Consider the following 23444-nt stretch of genomic DNA (forward strand, 5'->3'; position numbering starts at 1 on the left):
GCCGGAGTCGGGCTAAACGCCCTATACTAATTATCATATAGCCAATTTCAATTTTCTGAACTTAGACGTCGTTGGCTTGAAATGAATATCCAACAAAACAAATTACACTGGCGTTGGTGTAATATATATTTAAAATGGAAGTGTAATTTACAAAACATCCTTGATGGGGTAATGCTTAATCTACACCCACGGGTGCAAACAATTTAAGTGTAACATTACCCTGTCTGAGTGCATCAGACAGGTTACACTACTGGAATTGGTGTAATGTTTTACACTAGTTTGGTGTTATCGGTTAAGGCGATCTATTGAACTTAAGAATTTTTACTTGTTGCATATTTAATCCCAGAAGAAATTAAAACGTATTTTACTCATGTTGTAAGTATTTTCTGACGACCATCAGAATTCTGCAAAACCTTTCCCCAGATACCAAAGTCCAGAAAATGGCATTTCAGAGACCAAGTAAGCGCCCCCGTGAGACAAAGTCCCCTCAGGCCCAGTCCCCAAAAAACAAAAGCCCAGTTACATGATCTAAATTTCTTTTCGCGTCTACGGCGCTCAATTCTATTGTGTCATTATTCTTCAACTCGCCCAGTTAGTAGTATTATACCACTAGTGAGTGGAGCGACAGACTGTAGAATTGTTATTTCTACTCTCACAAAAAAGGCGAAATTGACGGACGGGCCTCAAGACCCTGCCCCATTTCTTATTTTCTCGTTAAGGAGACTTTGATCCCATTTGTCATGCCATTGACTACTATTTTTCAGGCCCAGTCCCCAAAAATTAAAAGGTCAGTTACATATCTGAAATTTTTTCGTGCCTGCGCCACTAGATTCTATTATGGCATCATTCTTCCACTCCTCTGTGGTCTTATACTGCCCCAGCACTGTCATGTTCACGGTTATAGTGAACTGTATTATTAGTAGTACCGCTGATGCGTGGGGCGCCAGACTGTAAAAATGTTCTGACAACTATGGCAAAACAGGCGGAATTTACAGGGGCAGATTTCGAGATTCTGTCCCATTGACTCCTATTTCTGGTTCTCTTGTTCACAAGAATTTGCTCCCAGCAATGACCTCAAGTGACAGGATATTGGTTCAATTTTTAAAAATTTCTCAGGTTGCTCAGTGTTATAGCCACTGCTCCTAATGTTCACATAAATTTAATTACAAAATCAATAACAATCATCATATATGACATATACTTTATAATTATGTCAACTTGAATAAAACTGCTTTCCGACGAGATAACGATCGGCGAACGTCTATAGGCAATACGATCTATGTTCTACAGGGACGCCCAGTGTTAATTGTTATAGCCAGTATTTTGTTGACATTCATCGTGGGGTGGGACTGTGGATAGCGCCCTAGATTTGGAACCGCCCCACCCCACCCCCTATTCCAAACTTCCCGATCACCTGCTGGCCTCTAGAAAACTACCATCTGTGGTGCTCAGCCCCTGACTGCGTCACTCGTAATATTAGGGACATGTGCATCAGTCGGTCGCATTTTTCCTAAACACAACACCCCCTCCCCCCCAAACAAAATCTTTATGTACGCCCCTGGTAATGGTGATTTGCGGGATAATGGGACTCTTAGTCGGGGTGAAATAGTGGATCGCATAATTTTCATGTCATCCAAATATGAAGTACTGGTTATGTTGTCATTTTAGTGAACAAGCAAAGTTTGAGTTTCTGATAGTATTGGTTGTGGACACCGTATTAGGGGTTTAAACCATGAATTCCTCTTTATACGCAAACATATATGTTTATACCATAACAATCTCGGATGGGTTTGTCACGGGCTTAACGAAATGTGGCGTATGACAAATTGTGAAATTTCAGTTTGAATAAATGTAAATAGGCAATTTCTTCACATTTCCATTTGCAAATGCTGAAAACAAAACAGGCCTCAGTCGAAAACTCAATTACAAATAAAACGATGCATAGTGTAAATATCAAAACGTGCCGAAGCAAATGGTATGACTTTAATTCGTCGTGAGATGAATCTTATAGCGTGCTCATTTACATTGATCTAGCGTAATATAAATGATACGTAGGATATTAGACTACTACCACTATATGTCATGGTCAAACACGAAATTAGTTACAGCCTTGAATTAATTTATACAAATCAGATCTGATTGCCGGAAGTAAAGCGTGGGTTAAGAGAATGTGAACCAATATAATCCGATATTACATAATAGAATTCAAGTGATGACATGGCTAATATAAATTCCATCAGCATTCTCTGAAAATATTTTTTTCGTTTACAGATACTTTATCTGGAAGTTGTTTCAGCATAATGTTTGATCCCAAATAAACCTTAAGACTACCTATTTAGATCATAATCAGAAAAAACACTAAAATTAAAGTGAAAGTAGCATTCCGTCATTGAAACATACTCAGACATCGATCCACCAATAAAATATTTGACATTAGTGTAATAATCCTAACTATAGAAGCTGTATTTCCTGATTAGTCCATACTGATCACGTGTTTTTGTATTTTTAACTAAGAACATTGAGAATTATTTTCAATCTTAAAGTCGCAAAGGATTAGACGACCAGTAAACATTTTCATTATTTCAATTTTACTAAAGGCTCTCATTAGATAGGAATTCAGGCGACTAAAACAAAACAGCTAGATTAGAAACGACCTTGGCCTCGATGTTCTCATACAGAAATGACATATCCATGAAATGTTGGCTGTCGATCGAAGATAGCAATGCAATGTAATGTGAACTTATAACAGTCCATTTTTGTTTTTAGTTCTTCGGGACTTTGTTACATAGCTTTCTCTTTACTTTAATGAGATATATAAGCACTTAGAAAAGATCTTTAGTGAAAACAACCAAATTTTATTTTTAAATTTTTATTTTAGATCAAAATTCTGTTTATGTTGCCTGAACTGTCCAGGTTACAATAGATGACTTTCTCAAGTTCTAGGCTAAACATAAATTTTAATAGTCGCTTTTTGCATACCCCTTATTAAAATATCTAGTTCAAATCCACTGTTTTCTCGCTCGCTAATAGATATACTTCTAAGTTTTAATATGCCTCGAGTAAATGTGTTAATGACACGTTGAAGGTTTTATTCATTTCGATCGCAAGTATGTAAAATCAACGCCAAGTTAAAGAACGACGAAATGAGTGGCAATAAGACAAGTTAATATGACAGATGACATTGCAATAATAGCTCGGAACGTTCGATAATATAATTTTGTCTTTAATAAAAGGCGGGAAACGTGGCGTGAATGTTGTGACAAGACGAGCTTCGATTGTCAGCATCAAATCATTTATCCTTAAAGCGAAGTAAATAAGACAAATTAATGACGTATATAATCAAGGCATGGCACAATATCGTCAATATTAGTGGGAAAACTCGGGTTAAAGCCAGATAAACAAAAAAAACCAAAACGATCACTTCAACAAAATTGGAAAATAAATTAAAAGAGAGAAATATATAGAGGATATTTGTCGTTTTAGAGTGAATAACATATTTTATTTCATCGAGAAGCAAGAAAACTTATATTTTCACGAATGCGTAGCTTGTGAAAATATAACCTTTTTCTTGCTTAGAGATGAAATAAAATATGTTATTCACGACAAAGCGACAAATGTTCTATTTATTTTATGATTTTACAATCATTTTAGGTAAAAACAACATGGATTACTTTAGCCAGTGGAATAACACTTTTATTTCACTGATAAAACGCGGTATTCCACTACTGATCATAAAATATAGGGTGCTATACTGGTGTTTATTGAACAAACCTCATGGAGAAATATTACTGCCGTACATAGAGACGCATTGTCCATTAATACACCGTAAAGCTATAGGCGTAAGCAAAAACATGCAACGGCCTGGGATTTGACGATTTGTTCAAGCAAAACAGCACAAACGTTAATCTGTTAAATGATGACAAATCATATTCAAAATTCAGGCGGGTGTATTAGTACCGCCGAGACACACCATCCATTAATACGTGCAAAAAAAAGCTATGTGACAAAGTTTACGGTATTAAAATCGTATAGCATTAGAATCCGAGGAGAATATGCAGCAAAACAGGATTTGATTAAATAGTAATATAACATAACATATAATCTGTTTTATTATAGAAAATCATTTACATAAATGTAATGCTATTGCTGGTCAGGGAATAGTCTTGCCTCGTGTGTTCAATATAACCAATAATTGATGATGTCGTTAATGTAACACTATGTTATGCAACAAAATCACAAAATTAATGACAATGTCACAGTCTGTAGGAACAAGCGTGATAAAACTAAAAACTGCGCTATGATAAGACTAAGAATTCGTGATGATAAGAAAACAGTTTCAAGAAACTTCTCAAGTATAAATTATGAGGTGTGATTTAAAATCCGATGAATGTTTTCATATAATTGGTAAGAATGTGCGCTTCATTTCATGGCGTAAATAAAGAATGACATTAAACGATGTTTGCGACATCAAGGGCCCTTTAAAATTGATCACATAATTACAGATGGTGCGAAATCGGATAAGATAAGATAATAAGATAATTTAAAAGATGTTGATATAACTTATTCTGTAGATTAAGTATAATAGCTATAGCAAATAGTCCATGTTATTTGATAAATATCTATTTGGAAACGGATATAGGTGACCTTTCCTATATCTCCTTGCAAAATGGAATTTATTGTGTTGACAGAAAGATAAACACCATTAGTTTCGTTTCACTTAGTTGTTGCTTCAATTGATAATGTATTAGCTATGTAGCTTTAACTTTGTCGGAATGATGACATGATACCAATAATTCAGTACACATATAAAACACGTTTCATGGCTTGCAAAACGTGATCCAATAACACGCCAAAGGGAGGTAGAAATTGTGTAGATTTGTCCTTACTTGCGCAATTCGAGGTAAATATGTTTAGAAACCAATACATTCTGTTCCCAATCAGTACATTAGACACAAGCAGTAGATAGCAACCGCTTGCCACGTTGTTATTCGAAATAAAAATTGTAAGGACGGAGTCCGCCGGTTTTATTCCAAATAACAACCGTGGAAATAGGCTGCTATCTGACTTAGCCATCGATACAAGATTATCGTCCAAGTAACAACCACTGCTTACCTTGTGTAGGTGAAATTCAAGGCATGAGGTTGTTGGAAGTTAGTATTACCTAAATATTAACCCCGAGTGTCTTGAGGGGGGGGGGGGGTGTAACATATTATAAAAATCCATCGTCTTCCTGTACTGAAGGACATTATTCCTCTAACGACATCCGTACTGGGCTTGATAGCGACAACACACCTCTTTATGTTTTAGTTGTTTTCTTGCTGTCATAGAGCAATTTGTTTTGAATTTAGAATTGCTACTGTTCTGATCGTCCTTTACACTCATCAAACCATTAATACAGCCTGGCCCATTTATCATTATCAGCTCGAAGACGTCAGCAGATAATTGTCGTCTGGAAAAGTTCAAGGGTCATTGCCCTGTGACCAAAATATTGACGAAATGTCTATTGGGATATATTATGGGGTTCATTAAATCGCTTGAAAAGGTGGTGATTTATCAACGTTGATGGATCTGCTAGTTTCACAATATAAACAGATACAAAAATTCATGTTATTTCATTTAGACCAAGGGCATGTTTTGTGTAATTCCTTATAAAAGGTAGGCTGAAGTCTCAATTGTTCATAGTTATGATTTCCTAGATTAGAAATTACTCGATTTCGTTCTTTCCCTGCAACACGCTTTCCAACACAGAACTATGTCCAATGTACCACTTTTACTTCTTCAATCTGATATACATCAAATCATTAAGCTAGCTGTCTGAAACAATTTTACAGGGGTAAGTCCACCACAATGGCCAATCTACAGCTATATATACACATTATATTCAGCGAATGTAGAGCTATACGGTTTCGATAAGTGAATAAAGAAATTAATAGTAGGTACCAGGTAGTGCTGGGTATTGCCAGCTACCCTTAAACGTATGTAATACCCAGAGTTCAAATTTTCATCCAATTTGATATATTCCAAAGATCTGGGTTCCTTTCGATATTGGCGCGTATTGGCCCCTAACTTTCTGGATTATGACCCTTGATTGTACGAAATATCACGATTTTAGTCTGTGGACCTTCTAGAGATCACCATTTTTTTTTATCTAATTTACAAAACCGTTCAAATATATTACCGTTACATAAGAATTATGGTTGAATCAGAAATTCGTGAAAATCCGACCGAAGCTTTAGTCAAATGGCCACTCCCCTTTACGCAAATAGTATAGAAACATGTAAAGCCCAGGTTGTGGGCCATCTAGAGGTCACAACTTTTATCCGATTTAGAGGAAACTTAAAATGAGTATCACTTTAGTTCTTAGTTGAGTTCAATTTTGGTGCTCATTTTCTCCTAGTCTTTTAGACAAAATGTGAAATATGAATGAAGTTTATGGACCTTCCAGAGGTGAAACTTGAACTGTGTTAAGGATCAAAAGTTCGTGGTTGAGTTCGACGCACCGAACCTTACATTCTAGAGCTATAGATCCTGCTTTTTAAGCTAAATGTGAAATATCTATGAATTTTGAGGGCCCTCCAGATGGGCTGCAATCGTTGTCCCAATCTGAGGAAACTTAACAAATATGTTAAGGATCAAAATATCTTGAATGAGAGGATGAGCCCTATTGATTTTATCTCTTCCCATACATTTCTTGCAAAATATTGGTGTATATTACATGGTAACTGCTTGTTTCAACTGGTCATAACTGATTGCGGTAACCTATTTGATGGATAAGGGACTCGAGGAAAGAGTGTGAGATGGGGTTGAAATAAAGATCGATTATTCAGTTAACTAATCGTGACCCTCAGAACTGGGGGTCTCTCAACCCAGGGAACAGTATAAAGCATAGGAGGTTTTTCTACTAAAAGTCTCACTTCTATGTTAAAATCAGGCGTCGTTGTATCTAATTACTTACGTGCAATAACCTGGAGAAAGGACTACTTGCGGCCAGATTATAGGGCCTGTGACTACATGGCCTACTTCTCTTTGAAATACATAATCGGACAGAGTGCACAGTTCTTGCAAACTGGTGGGTTTAAGAAAATGTACGAATTGTAAGCTGAAGAGCACTTCGACCCAACCATGACGCAACTAAGTTGAATACCTCATGGCAAGGAAATAAATTCCTCATATTATCTAGTAATTGAAATAACGTTTCATATTCCGTTTTATAAATCTTTGATTAGTTCAAGACCCAGTTCTCACACTCGAATTATCTCTGTTCAATCGTTATGTCTAAGTTGATAATAATTACAGTTGATGTGGTGAATGAGTTGGTATGAGGAAGTCTATCAAGAGATATATTTACAGATACAATATTCATATAAAATCACTCAACCTTGCTCCAGTCTAGACCATATTGATATCTATATACAAGATGAAATCGCTATTTAATTAACCGAAGATATCTTCGCAATTGACATCACTGCACTGTGTATTATATCGGTTAGGACTTCACTCCGTGTAGGACATTTGTTTCTAAACATTTTGTATTCCGCATGTCGATATTCGCCTGTCCATCCGACTGTCTGGACGACCGCCTGTCTATCCGTCTGTAAGCTGTTAATCGCACTATAACTCCGGTTGGTGAAGGTGTTCATTCCTTGACTAGGTTCGATGCTTTGGAACACGATAACATTGATTCTAATTAAGTGAGAGTGATGGAACGTGGGTGTATAGCTTCATTACACCATTCTAAGTTAGATAATGAGCATTTTCTGCGCTGGTTAAACAGAGTAATATGCAATTTGATTGGTCGAGACTTTGCAGCACAGTAGCTTTGATTCTAACTGAGTGAGTATTCAAACTTGGAGTATAGTTTCACCACATTACTACCTTGACTAAGTTCGATGATGAGCTTTTTCTTCTTATTCTAAAAAGAGACTTCTATTTGGAACACAATAACTCTCCTTCTTATTGAGCCAGAATGTTCACACTTGATCTAGTAGGTGTTTGCCTGAACTAAGTTTGGTGATGAGCATTCTCCACCGAGGCGATAAGCAGAAATTCATAATTTAATTGGTTGAGGCATTGGCGCACAATGCCTTTGTTTGTAATTGAGTGAAACTGGTGCATCACACCAGTAAAGAACAAATAACCCGTTTGATTTATAATATGAAATTTTATTATACGTCCAGGTGTGGTTCAACTAATGACGCCATTTTTTGTTGTTTATCGCTCCTTTCTCTTCGCTGTCCCGTCCGTCAGATTTTCTCGTCGACGGTCCACCTGGGAGTGATATCGCCCACTTGGGAAACATCGTCTTTTATAGTATCACTTGTGGCTATTACGAAAATTGGCAATGGCTCGTGAAATATGAAATCCATTTTTTCTTTCTATACAGTCTACGTCTAAAGCCCATTACCGGTTTATTGGATCCCCAGGCCTTACCACTTATAAAGGAGAAGTCAATCGGATTTTTTTTTAAGTTTTAAGTTCAATGAAGTTGTGCCACTTCTTTTTTTTATTTTCTTCGCAAGTACACAGGCCAATTGAAGATCACAAATCAAACTGCAGTTCTATCACATCAAAGGGTGGGACGTTGACTTTTAATTATGGTGTATAATTCTTTATTGGATGCTTTAAAAGATTAAATGAAAGTCGGATCATTTAAAATCCTTAAAACATTTGACCCGAGGTACTTTTTTTTTAGCAAACAGCTCAATTTCCAAATTAAATACTGATGTAGAAAAAAAACCGAACACAAATCGGTTGTTGAAAAACAAGTAAAGCAATCGCGGACATTGACTTTCTCAATACGATTGAAATGGTTGCCTAAAAGGAAAAGCTATTCGGACCTAAACTAAGGAATTCATAGCCAACAAATATCACATCCTTAGAGGTTATGCTATATTTTAATTAGGTTTGTTCACTTTAAATTTGACCAAATATTTTCTATGCCCTTTTTTTAATGAGATTGCTTTGTCAGCTAAGATAAATCTGCGAGTGAATTTGGTTTGTTGAATTAGTTGTAAGTTGTGATTGGTGACGCATAGCATTCTTAGTCTTTCTTAGCGCTGGTGTCTGTTGGGATTCTGTCCTGAAAGTACACTTGGGTAACAGCTTCATCACTGTAACATTTGGATCTCACTTTTAGAACTTTGTCCATTCGCTTTACTGTCTTTGTTGTGTTGTTTTTTGAGTATATAGTTTTCCTGATTTGTCCGCTAAATGATTCATGCAAAATACGACCAAGACCAAGTTTATAAGATAACGGAAAACTGTTGTGTACTGCTACAAGAAGGGTTAAATACCTGAAATTCAAATCAAATATTTTTTTAGTTTAATGGGTATGTATAGTTTTTGGTTTGCGTGTAACCATAGTTCAAGTTGGGGCTTGAATTAGATATTCTGTGGTTGGTATAATAGGCTAAAACGGTCTATAAAATCGGACAATTAATAATCGCGCAATCAACATGTCAACAAAGCTCTCCAATAAAATTTGTAAATTTTATAGTTCAAGCTCGAAACAAGCCTGATTTCTGTATAGTGCGGGGCCATATCTGCATAGGTGTGAGTTGGATCCTGCGCAGCTATTTCAAATTTGGTGAGACAGCCGGGGGGAGGGGGCGTACGGGATGGCTTAGTGGTCTAGAGTGCTCGACCTCTAGCTGACCGGTCGCTTCTGGCTTGCGCGGCTCTGTTTCGATCCCTGGTTCCAATCTTGCCTCTGATTAATAAATTGTAGTAATATAAATATTCTGATTTCTTGAAACAATTATAACAGGTACTGCACATGTAGTCGATCAAATCCTACGCTAATTACCTCCAGTAGATTGCATAAGTCTAAAGTTAGACTTTTCCAGATGTGACTTTGATTTGAAAAAAATATTTTTGATCACCCAGGATAAATAAAATAGAATTTAATGGAAGATTTACACTAACACATTTAGTAGTTAGAATAAGGCTATTTGCTTTACCGGACTTATCAAAACAGCAAAAGTGTTAATGGTGCTTTAAATAAAATAATAAAATGCTGTTTTTGTTTCGCACTGGACTAAATTGTCCCTCTTTTGTGTGGACCCAACTCGAATATATTTGGATTTTTTTTTTCAAATTATACAGATCTCTGATAAAACTGACTTCCTTAACTCTGATAAAGTAATAACAAGTACTGCGCCATGACGTGATTTCTTTGGTGAGATCAATGAAGGAGCAGGTGGTGAATGAGACACTTTTAGTTTTTGAAGTTGATGAAGTGCTGGGCCTAGTAGTAGGGACTATGAACATAAAGGCCCTAAACCAAAACGGCTAAAGTATTTGGCCATAACTACATAACGGCCAAACATTTTGCTCATGATGGAGAAAAATAACTTTTGTTATAGTATGTATCAAAAGATATTTATTAATATTATAAATCTGAATACCAACATTTGGTAATAGATAATATTTACATATACATTTATTTAATACATAAATTTAATTACACTGTAGACATTTATAAATACACTGTATACACTATAACATACATAATTTACATACATATGTTTAATATGGAGGTGGGGGCGAATGGTTTAACATGTACACATGAAATCATAACGTCTGTTATGAGTCAAGTGTCACGTTTTTAATTTTCCGCTGACAAGGAGTAGTGTCACTTGTTCAACCTTATGATTAGTTAAAACCGTGTTAAAAGATTATGGGGTTCTTTTTGTATGCACAGAAACTAGATTGGAGAACAGGCAGAAGCCTATAGACCCCCTCTCCATAAAATACATTTAATAATTTTTGAAAACATATGAAAGAAGTAAACTAATATTAGATGACTATATACATGCTATGTACGTACCACAATCAAAAGTTCCATATTTCATTCATTTATTCAGAATCTAGATTACGTTATGAGTGAAATGTTATTTTTGGCAAATGATGTACCAATAGTCAGTTGTTATTTTTATCAAAGGTAAATAATGTTTGATAAAATATAATATGACACATCCCAATTAATGTAGACAGCGGCAGTTGTAGTTTCGGTTGGACTGAATGTAGGTGTTGCCTTCTCACTATCTAGTTTTGCTTTTATTCTCGCATCTTTTAACGACTTTTAAGAGACTTGATTTGTCCGTAAAACGTCTATAACACCTTGGGTGAAATCTGAAACCACCCCCGACTTTATTTTCAATATATCCTTCGTAATTAATCAATTTGTACCGAAAAATTGCTTAAATGGATTGGTCATTCCTTCCAGCTGTAAACAGGGCCCTTATTCACGAAAACTTAAACTAAGATAAAATCGAAATTTTAAGAAATACTGCAATTCGATTGGCTGACCAGTAAAATCAATTTGCATATATCGATTTTATCTTAGTTTAAGTTTTCGTGAAAAAGGGCCCAGTCTTTAGCTACCTCGCGACATTTGTCCCAGCTTGTCTTTGTAACTAAGTGGGTTAGACGCTGGCTCGCTAGCCTGGAGGTCGGGTGTTCGATCCCTGCATTGGCCGAGAATGTTCATCCCGATTTTCCGGCGTGGTTTCCCCTTGTCAGTGTTGCAGGACGGAGGGCCTGACAAGGGCAGCTGTCTAGTCGTTCGCGATGGGACGAAAAACCGAGGTCCCGTGTACACATTGGCGTGCACGTAAAAGATCCCTTGGAAGTTGGAATTCGATATAAGAGTAGGTCGTAGCGCCTCTGACCGGGTAAAAATTTCCCTCTTAGCGCACTGTATGGCGTATGCCCGTCTTCATTAGCCCAGGTTAGGAGCAGAACAGTAGGACGCTAAACCCCATTTCATTTCATTTCAGTTGTCTTTGTAAAGGGTTCTACACCTTTGTTCATAACACTAAGTGAACAATAGAAGTTAATTGGGCGTTTGTTTATCAACAATGCAAGCGCGGAAGTAGACAATAACGCAATTGGTCGATTGTGGAAAATACAATTACGTGATTCGACGGTCCTGTGACCTCGCGTACCTATGAAATTTACTATCAATAATTAATCCGGATTTCAAAGAAGAGTATCATCGCAGAACTATTGAGTTTTTTGTTATACGCCCACATTTTCATGTGGACGTATATTGTCGCCGCCCCTGTCCGTCCAGACGTCCACAATTTGTTTGTGGACACTCTACAGGTCACAATTCTTATCTAATTTTGACGAAACTTGAAATATAGTTTTATCTCCAAAAGATCTCGGCTGCTTTCGATATTGGCATATATCGGATCGAAACTTCATGGATTATGGCCCCTGTTTGTACGAAAAATCACGTTTTTAGCTTGTGGACCTTATAGAGGTCACAATTTTTATCTGATTTTGTTGAAACTTGAATTGTACGTGTATAACCCACAGATCTCGATTCCTTTCGATATTCGCGCATATCGGACCGTAACTTCCTGAATTATGGCCCCTGATTGTACGAAAAATCGCGTTTTTAGCTTATGGACCCTACAGAGGTCATAATTTTTATCCGATTTAAAAAAAAATGTACTATTATATCTCCGTTACACCCTAAGGACGGCTGAATTCGAATTTCGTGAAAATCGGCCCAAAACTGACAGGCAAAATGGCTGCCCCTCGTTTTCAAATAGCGTAAAAATATGGTATATCAAGGTTGTGGACCCTATAGAGGTCACAATTTTTATCCAATTTTGTTGAAACTTGAAATGTAAGTTTATAACCCAAAGATCTCGGTTCCTTTCGATATTTGCGCATATCGAATTGTAATTTCCTGAATTATGGCCCTTGATTTTAGGAAAAAATCACTTTCTTTTTAGCTTGTTCTCTATCCATCTCTCGAAAATGTGGGCGTATCCTGCCTGGCAGTCGCTGGTTAAACATCACAGAAAACTATTATTACTATATTAACTAAATACTGGTAAAATTTCTTCTAGACCGGCTTTGGAGGAACGAAAATATTTTTGCAATGATAATTTGTGCCCATGGAATTCGTCCTGTAAGAATAGGTACGATTTGACATGATTTGATCATACCTTTACAGGCGATAAATCAGCCAAACCAGATATAGACCTGTAATTTACGAGCCAGTCCAGTCTTTTAGTAGTCTTCAAACAGATTAACGCTGGCTCGTGAAATATATTTTGATCTAACAAGTTTAGAGATTGGATGTTTTATAATTCAGCAAGTCTTAAGTTTTTTAAACATGATGTGGAAAATTAATTATACGCTGAATATACTAATATAAGACCAATTGTCCTCAGTATCACCTTTGGTGGAAGCGGGCATTACACCCCACGAACACCAACAACTAAATGTCACTGTGTTTCATAACATCCTGATTATATTATAAAACCAAGTGATTGATTCTCATAAAAATTGTGCTCTATAAATATGTCACCCGCTGATTTTTTTTTCTGTTCATCTAATTCTACCAGAATTCTCATATTTTCTATATCGCAACCCGAAGTGAAAATATTATCAATATTTGGAAGAAACTGAATCTCGCAGATTTTTTTACCCGGAAAGAGAAATCAGTTCTCATTTTTAGTAGTAAAAAAAGGAATCAATCTTTTAACAGTCAGATAACATAGAATGACAGACTCTAACGTCATTTTTTCGCAAATACAAATATTTCAAAGCTTCCCATTGGAAACAAAAACCGAGGGTAGTTATTTCTAATGTACTAGTAATCCGGAAAATGGTATTTTTAATGTTTCATAATCTATTGGAAAAACAGAAAGGATTAATAATAATACTCTTCAAGATTCAAATAAATAGGTTAAAATGGAAAACTGCCATATATCAGTTTTGAAGTAAATTTGCCATATTCTTTTGGATTTTCGTGTTTGTTTGCTTTTTAAACATTGAATGAAAGAAATCCTTCAGAATCTTTGACTACGGTATCCTCTAAGGTGGAACCGGACGTAAAACTCCACTTAATATTATTGAATATAATCCTTGAGTGGCATTTAGCGATTGAACACATTAAAAACACAACACAGTTTATATGGAAATACAATCACTGGTTTATAAGTATAGCACGACGTTTCGATAAGAGAATACTTGTCGAAACGTCGTGCTATACTTATAAACCAGTGATTGTATTTCCATATAAACTGTGTTGTGTTTTTAATATTATTGAGAATCTCCTAACCTCAAGCACCCTGGAAACCCACTTCCACTTAATTTCAATTTGCAAGTAGTTGAGGTTTTTTTCCAGTGTTAGAGATTGTACGAGTTTTAACTGTAATTATTGGATGATGTACTAGATTTATTTATGAGATTTAACAGGCTTGTAAGGGATAATTACTGTAATTTTTTCTGACAGCTCTAATATTCCAAATTGAATAGACTCACCGAAACACTTCAGTATATATTTTTGGATTCGTGACCAACAGAAATGTAATACTATAGAATACATTTATTGGATATAGCATATAATTTTGTTTTTAGGGCCTACATCTGGACAATTACAAACTATTGTATATATTTAAAAGGACAGTGTCACATTTTCAGCAAGAAAATAAATATGATTAGAACAACAATGATATAACTATAGAAACACCTAATTATTGAAACACCTACTTTTGCAGAAAGAAAATAAAAGTAATTAAGTTGCATAATATCACAATAGCACCTAACTAGTGAAACATATACTTTCAATATCAATTTATGAACGACGCATGCATCTGATATCTAAGACGTAAGTACCACATCTTTGGGTTGGCTGATGTGTGTCTCAATTTTTGCTCACAATTTAAACATGCATTATGCAATAGCTAAATCTGCCTATTTCAGGTCTTTCTTTAGGCCTGAAATGTTATCTAAATTATTAATTAGACATTAATTAACCTATCCAGGCCATAATCAACTCTAGATGGCTGACATGGCTTGCGATCTTTAGTGGATTGTAAGCCGATTTACTGCATAACTTTCCTTCTCATTAAACGATTAAATGGATAATCGAGACTATGCTGTTTATCGTACTGACTTTAGTAATGATGACCGAGGCTTATACGAATTTTAGTCGCTTAGTTCTCGTCTCATAGTGGATCAATTTGAATGAAATTTTCACCAAATGCCTTCTACCTTATCTAGTTTTTAACTATTATAGTGAGAACTGCCAACTCGTTACCGAATCTCCCATAATGTATCTTTAATTTCAACATGCTCTTTTTAGCTGTGAGATAAAATCAGAAATCATATTTTCCGAAGATCACCAATGACTTGACGCAATGACAGACCGTATGATGACACGCGCGCGCGTTACCCCCCCCCCCCCCCACACCCTACCAAAAAATTACGAAACAAGATGTGTAGATTGTAAACACCTAATATAACAAATTTAACCAATACAGACAGAATGTAACAGTTTTTCTTAAACAATAAACATATAAAATCTTATTTAGACCAATCAAATGCTAGTCCATCTTAACCCCCGGCTCATCGTTTGACGCATGTGCTTCCTCTTCTTCCTCTTCTTGTGGGGGGGGGGGGGGTGACCGAATAGTTAGCACGCGCGCGCTGTAAAATACGGTCTGTCATTGAGTCAACTGGCGGGGTTTCGATTCCCGGGTTGTACGTGGCAAGGAGTAGGGTCGCCTGTCCAACCTCGTCGGTTTTCTCCGGGTCCTCCGGTTTCCTCCCAATGCTAAAGACCCCTACGCGCAAGCGAATTATTGAAATAGAATTGAACCATGTATTAGTCCCGAAATGACCTAATTTGTGTCGAGTGGACGTTAAACCCCATCTCTCTCTCTCTCTAGCTCTCTCTTCTTGTGCTTTACGTCGACTTCCACCTAGGTGGATATCGCGGACAAGTGTCTCCCTGCGTAAATAGAAAGTGATTGGCATAGGGCGAAAATAGAAGAGCAAAGATAGTGAAATAGATCTTAATCGGGACCTTTGGGGATATGGCCTGCAGGTAGTGCACCGCCTGGCAGTACGACGTCAAGGCACACTCCGCCTAGATCACAACCTAACATGCCGATACAATTGTATTTTCACGGAGTTGGGAGTTTTTGCTTCTTTTAGTTGATTGAAATCAGTAGACCGACTCCAGTCCCAACATTCATCGGAGCATTTCTGTGTTATCTCGTTGGCTCACAATGCAGATCCTGTATTATGAAGTCATTGTGTTTGTATCCAGAACAAAAGGTCCTTAGATGGAGCTCAAATAGAGCACACAGTATAATCTCTTTAATCACACGGCTACTGATGATGAACAAAGTTAACATAATGTTAAATGTATGGTTCTCATACTTGTCCTATATTCTGGGGTAGACTTTAAGTCTCAGATTGTAATGACTTTAATCAATAACGACAGTAATAGGTATAGTAATAGGAATTGTGCTATTTCTTGTCCCAAGTTATGAAAAACTACATATATATATATATGTTAAAGTTGGAGTCCTTAGAAACATGACACCCTGTCCACAATTTAAACAGGGCAGTAGTAGAAACAGGTACAGTTTAAAATAAATTGCTTATCTATCGCTCTCTTTGACAGAACAATAGTAGCAAGTGATATATCAATATTCAATCCAAATATTGATGTAAATAGAAGAAACTAAAAGAAGTACCTACCTGTCAAACCTCGACAAGATTTCGCAATCTGTGTTCCGGATTGACTCTGCTGTCACAGTTGCCAGTAATAGGGTGTGCTCACTCTTCTATTATATACTCTTCAAAAAAAGTAGGGGATATTGAAATGCAAATACCTACGCAGGTTGTGATAAATAGTCATGGACACTTGACCTGCTTTGAGAGTATGTTCACTTATCGCCCCAACAGAACCCCTGAGCTGCACATGCGACACGCAATAGCGCCATACACGTGGGAGGGGTTCATTGTCAAATTTGGCACTTCAAGGAAGGGTTGATGAAAACTGCCGCGTGCTGGTTTATCTATCCATGTTTGCTTTCCTATCGGAAAGATTTACTGTTTAGCGTATCTTTGCTTTAGTGTGTTACGTTTAATTTGATCGGGAGACGTGTTCGTCAACATCAACCGACAACACTGCAAGAATTGGCCTTGGCACTGCAAGAGGAGTGGATCAGATTGCCCCAAATCGTGATTGGACGGTTGATTAATTAGGAGCATGCCACAACGAATTGCTGAATGTCTGAGGATTGATGGAGCCATTACTCATTATTAAGACAAAAATCAAAAACGTCCATTTTCACTTTTGACGGTGTATCTTATTGCGGGTGAAATGGGGCCGTCAGATAAGCCGCCCATATAAACCGTTTATGTCCATGTGTCGGCAATTGGCCGGTTATTGACATACACTGGTTACCTCTAATAAAAACAGCAGTGCATTTCCGCAGTTTTGTATTGTTTCTGAATATCCCCTACTTTTTTTGAAGAGTATAGTATGGTCTTTATATTTAGACCGGAGCCACGGTCCAGGCAGAATTTCCCTTAGAGCATACTGCATTGGCGTATGCCCGTCTTCAATAGCCCTGTCTGTGCAGAACAGCAGTCTGTTAAACCCCATTTTATGTTATACAACTCACAAGTATACACGTTATAAGTAGGCGTTACATAGGTATATGGCCGACATAATATTACACTAATTTGTTATTATGTATCCCGGGCCTTTGAATTTGGTATCCCTTCCGTACCGGTGTTCACTATATTTTATTAAATATACCGCTGGGACAATTTAGCTTGAACCTAACTTATTAAAAGTTCCAAAATCGAGTTTGACAATGTAATATCCAATGCACTGGTTTCTACTACTGCTCTATATTTACTAAGAGTTTCAACATCTGGTTGTGTTTGTTGATGTTTCAAGGTGAAATGGAATAATACTATCTCATTAACAATGTTATACTTTCATGCAGTAATTGCATTTTTCTGCCACAGCGAGGGATGCCAATTTTGTTTAGGCCACGGGGTTTCCATTCATTATTCGCATTTTTATGCAATCAGAGATATAAAAAAAAATCTTGAAATTGATATACCGCAGCAAGTGAAATTGGTTTTCGTGATAATTTGATAACATTGTGCGGGGTTCGTACCGTTTATGCATGGCACACATTATCGTCAGTTTTACAGGCAAACAAATACGATCGACAGCCCACACTGGAACTCAACGCATCGGCACTATAGAAGTCTGCTGTTCTAAATACAATCATCGTAGACCATAAGAAACGTAATGGAAATCAAATGGGGTTTAACATCTTACTCTCTGCACCAACTGGGATAATAAAGACGAGCATACGCCATACGGGGGTTGGATAGCTGAATGGTTAGCACGTGTTCGCTGTATCATAAGTTCTGTCATTGAGTCAACTGCCGTGGTTTCGATTCAAGGAGTAGGGTCGCCTGTCCAACTTCGTGGGTTTTCTCCGGTTTCCTCCCACTGCTGAACTGTGACGAACACTACGCGCATGCGAATTAGTGAAATAAAATTGAACCATATTATGTTAGTCCCGAAATGACTTAGTTTGTGTCGAGTGGACGTTAAACTCTCTCTCTCTCTTGTTTAGATCTCCGTCATCATGTCAAGGATTATTTTTACGCACACGCCATCATGTACACGGACCCTCGGATTTTGTCCCACCCGAATGACTAGACACTGTTCCTTGCCAGCACCCCCCCCCCCCACACACACACACACCGTATTGCGCTCAACGTAATGAACTGTCTCTTTAACTGCATAGTAAATAGAGTTCTAAACAATTAATTGTAATATGAAATTAGAAATACGTATCTATTGATAGCATCAGATGTCTTCTGGTATTCGTCTTTAATGGCCAATTTATTTATTTATTTATTTTTTTATAAAGCTTTATCTCATTACTGCAAATTGATAAGTCTGATATGTTTTTCATATCAGGTTTTTTTTTAGAAGTTAATATAAAGCAAAAAATATTGATTTTTCTTTAAGCCTTATTTTAGACTTTACATCTAGATAACAATTTATGTTGTATAGTTATCTGGCTAGGGAATTGATTATACTCTTTGTAACTGATGACCTAATTCATCTTGTGTGCTTCACAAGGTATATACGACATGGCATACCTTTTACTCTGTTAAACAACTTTTGCGGTCCAGGGAGATCGGTGAAGGGAGGGGGGTAATTTTAAAAATATTTATTAGAACCTTAAAAAACTGCATTAATGTAACTTATAATGGTGAAATGGCATGCAATGGGATTTAACGTTCTACTTTTCTGCACCGACTGGGCTAATGAAGAAGTGCAAACGCCGTGCAGTGTGCTATGAGGGACATTTTGCCCGGACAGTGGCTCTACGGCCTATCCTTATTTCGAATTCCAACTGCCAAGGGTTCTTTTAGTGCACGACGATTTGTACACGGGACGTCATGTTTTCCTCCAATCGGACTACACGTTAGGCCCTCCGCCCCATACCATTGAGAAGGGGGGTCTTACAATGCAGCAAGAGGGCTATCGCAGTCTAGGTACTGGACATAATATCTTGACATCGATAACCTGTTTTATAATGGTCAGGCAAATTTCTCATACCTTAACCTTATCTAATAGTTGGCGAATGTTAATGCCACGAGTGGGCTATTGACCAAACATTGGGCGTATTGAGTTAATGGGTCTTGTTATGTTGGTCGAAACTCCGCGAGGGTCTTCAAAGATTCCACAATTCGTAAATCTTTTGTAACGAAATATCCACAAGGCTCGCTAAAAAAAAGTCTAGGAAAATCCAAAATACGAAATTGCTGCCGGAGACTATCTCAAATACTAATTTTATTTCTTGTGTAACATTTCATAATATCTACTCTTTTTATCTTTTAGGTATACACATGGAGTCTTAACTGTTCAATAATTCCCAGTCCTAAACTCTAAAAAGATGGCGCTAAATTCAACCGGAATAAATTTCACGCTCTGTATGTCAGAGGATGAAGAGCCGCATCACGAAGCGCACCAGGAGTTTTACGAAGTTTCCCGGATGATAACGGGACTGATATTATATCCATGTATATGTTTTCCCGGACTTTTAGGAAACATTTTAACTATAATAGTCTTATCACAGACGAATATGAGGACGTCTACCAACGCTTTTCTCAGTGCTTTAGCCGTAGCGGATGGTATCAAACTTATTAACGACATATTATATTTCTTAGTTATAGTTTTTTACAAAACGGACACAACAATCGGTAATAGGGCCTACGGCTATCTATATCCTTACGCTCATTTTATTTTCAACATGTCCGTTTGTGTGTCTTCATGGTTAACAGTTTCCGTAGCTGTTGAACGATATATTCTCGTTTGTCATCCTACACGTGCACGCAATGTATGCAGTCGTAAACGTGCCGTTTATACATGCATTGCGGTATATGTTGTAATGACTGCCTTAGCCTTACCGTCTGCATTACGTTATCGGACTATTTGGTGCTTGGATCCGGAAACGAATGTGTCTATGATTCATGTGATGCTAACAGATATGTGGAAAAATCAAACATTTGTGATCACGTACACGTGGGCACAGAATTTAATACGTTCTATCATTCCGTTGATCGTTTTGGTAGCTTTAAACATGTGCATTATTGGAGCACTGCGAAAAACGCGTGCGAATAAGAGGAACAATTCCCGGCATCGTGTAACCGTAATGATGATTATGGTAATCGTGGTATTTATGGTCTGCATTACACCGGATGCCATTATGTCCACGGTGTTCGGATTTGGCTATCACGAGGCGGGAAATTTGGTAAAAGGAGTTCGTGAATTTACGGACACGTTGTTAGCTCTCAATGCCGCATCGAACTTCGTCATCTATTGCTTATTCAACAAAGTGTTTAAAAACAGTTTTACAAATTTGTGCTGTCAGGTTAAAAGTCCCAACAAGTTTCAAACCGAAATGGACGAATCACAGTATAGAAGATTATCGGAAGCGAAATCCGCTCTAACTAGTGCTGAACCCAAGACAACAGTTATCAAAACAGTGAATTAATTACTATAAAATAAATAATGCTTGACCAAATAAGAAATTGAAAACGTCGAACGTTTCTTTTATGAAAGCCATAGGAGAATATGTCCAGGAAAGGTGCCCTTATACTTTGGTAAACTGACGATAATTTGTGATATTAATAAAATGTAATTGTTGTTTTAATCATGGAGTGTGCATTGTAATTGATAATCCTATTGTGAATGCCGACTAAACGGATTTTGTTTGTATCTTAAATAAACTAGAATTGCAAATCGTGAAATACTGTTTATATCAATCGTGTTTAATCTAAAAAGAAAACTGATAGCTATGTGGTGTGCTCGGGATAATAATGAATCTTTATGTTGAAACGTTCATTTAGTGCCGTTAAATTTACCCGCGTCATCCACTTCGTCCGTTACTTAAACTTGGTATGGATAGTGATAGTTTTGCAGTAACATATATCAGAAACAAGATATCATCTAGCAACAATAGAATATCCGTTCTTACCAAGATTAGCTAACACTGAGGTGATAAGACCAATTATGCATTAAATGACGAATATTTAAAGTCTCTGGTTGTCATTGAAGGATTTTGAACCCTTTGCAAAATAAAATATTTGGTAATAATGATATAGGCCTTAGACAAAGCCTCGATAACATTCAAAGTTGCATTATTAAGAGCTGAATCTGCCTATTGCCAGTCTTTGTTAGCTTCAAATGTTATATAAATTATTATTTAGATATTTATTCACATGAAAATCCCATAATCAACTCTCTCGGGCATCAGCTGGCTTAGACCAGCGCTGCCATTTAATAAATTTCCGAGACCTTGTTTATTATCGTAGAAATGGTACTTGGCAATCAAGACTAACTTGTCAAAACTTCACACACTCATAACTTCACTCAGAATAAAATAATATTTGACTGTAATTTTCAATATATTCATTTCTCGTTATCTATTTCTAAACTGTCATTGCAAGAACTGTCATCTAAATCGTACATAATACATCTTCGAGGTCGGTTACGACGTTTTAGATGAGCCCTTAACGATGTGGCGATGATCTTGAGAAGACTAAGCCAGTCTGCATTATTCAGTCGTAATGTTGATCAGGGATGTCTAGTCTGACGTTTTCATAGAAATTCACATTAGAAATATATAAGTTAAGTAAATTCCCTAGATAATAGACGTTTGTATATATGATTTATAAAAATGATATTTCATGTTGTGTGTGTTTTAACAGATCGCTGCCTCGCTAACAATTTACAAAACTTTTACTATGTAATCGGATCTTATTTTTGGTTAATCTTGTTGTCTACGGTCTCTCGTTGAATATAATTTGTACATATAGTCTGAGTGCTCGAAATGAATTCTAGTTGTGTCCGGGGTTGCTTTTCAAGTTATGGGAAAACAATAAATTGGTTATTGGTAATTCGAAATATATTGTACTTGGATGTGCGTAAAAAATAAGTGTTGATGTGTTTATTTGTTTTGATAGGTAGCTAAATGGCCACATTATAATGCCCATAGAGCCAATGTTGAGAAACATATGCTACTAGATTTCGACTTCAACTGTCGACAGTTTCAATCTCATTAAAATCAAACGAATTTTCAATTCGTTGTTCGATTAGTCGAGTTTTATATTCTGTATCTTTTCGATCACGTCAAAACATCATCTACTTTTTTATATTTAGAAACTCACTCCAGTTCGCGTATAAGACATGTGCCTGAACGGTATCTGTACTGAATATATATTAAATCCATTGTAGCGTAGAAACAATCTAAATATTCATTTGTAATAAATTATCGACATATTAAATGAAAATTAAAAAAAACCAAACAAAACCTAATTCAGCATATTCTTTCTAAATAAATATTTAACTGTATACAGATTATCCTATCACTATCAGGCATCAGAACAAACCAATGTAACACTTTATTTTACCCAAACGGTACAGAACCTTTTAATTTCGGAAATGCTCCTTGATTTCGGTATTTGAGGGAAAGAAAAATCAAATACGATCTTATAACAGGCTATTCTGTTAACAACGAACGGTTTCTTATTTAATTGTGGTTAGGCGCATCTGCCAAAATGTCTTATGTTGTCGCACAAATGTATAAATTATTTTGTCGGATTTCACTACACCACGCAGCTAATAGTGTTTTCACAAAACTGTCCCATATTATTTACCTGTCCCACACGGGGGGATAGCTCTTTCCATCTGTAAATTGCCTCGGCGTTTAATTATTTTAAATAATGTAAATTATTTTATTCTTTGTATATAATAAGCTTGTAAGTAAGAATTATAAAATCTTGATTTATCTTACAACTGGTGTTGTTAATTTTCTGTATAAAGAGCTTGTCAAACGATGTTACGGATTGAAAATAACTTATCACCCATTTTAAGGTGTGATCCAATACCTCATATTCACAATACTTTTTGCTAGGTTCCCACTATCACGATTCGTGCTGCGACTGAAATCGCAGCTTTAATCGTGCGGTAATCGTGGTGATCCTATCAGGTTTTATTATATACTGAGCGCCATGGAAAACGCATCACTTAGTTTTTCGTATAACAAAATGATCCAGTAAACATATCTTATTTA

General features: G+C 36.6%; 1 protein-coding gene across 4 annotated transcripts in view; it reads left to right on the forward strand.

Annotated features, from left to right (window-relative positions):
* The window catches only part of LOC126820508 (nociceptin receptor), a 58685-nt gene extending 35518 nt beyond the window's left edge, over positions 1 to 23167 (forward strand). For all 4 annotated transcript variants that reach the window (XM_050548539.2, XM_050548540.1, XM_050548537.1 and 1 more), the window contains exon 3: positions 19709 to 23167. In XM_050548539.2, the coding sequence (XP_050404496.1) occupies positions 19764 to 20864 (1101 nt within the window). In that variant the 5' untranslated portion in view covers positions 19709 to 19763 and the 3' untranslated portion in view covers positions 20865 to 23167. The remainder of the gene's footprint in view (positions 1 to 19708) is intronic.
* The last annotated feature ends 277 nt before the right edge of the window (positions 23168 to 23444 follow it).

The sequence above is a fragment of the Patella vulgata genome, chromosome 5, assembly GCF_932274485.2.
Source record: "Patella vulgata chromosome 5, xgPatVulg1.2, whole genome shotgun sequence".
Taxonomy (NCBI): domain Eukaryota; kingdom Metazoa; phylum Mollusca; class Gastropoda; family Patellidae; genus Patella; species Patella vulgata.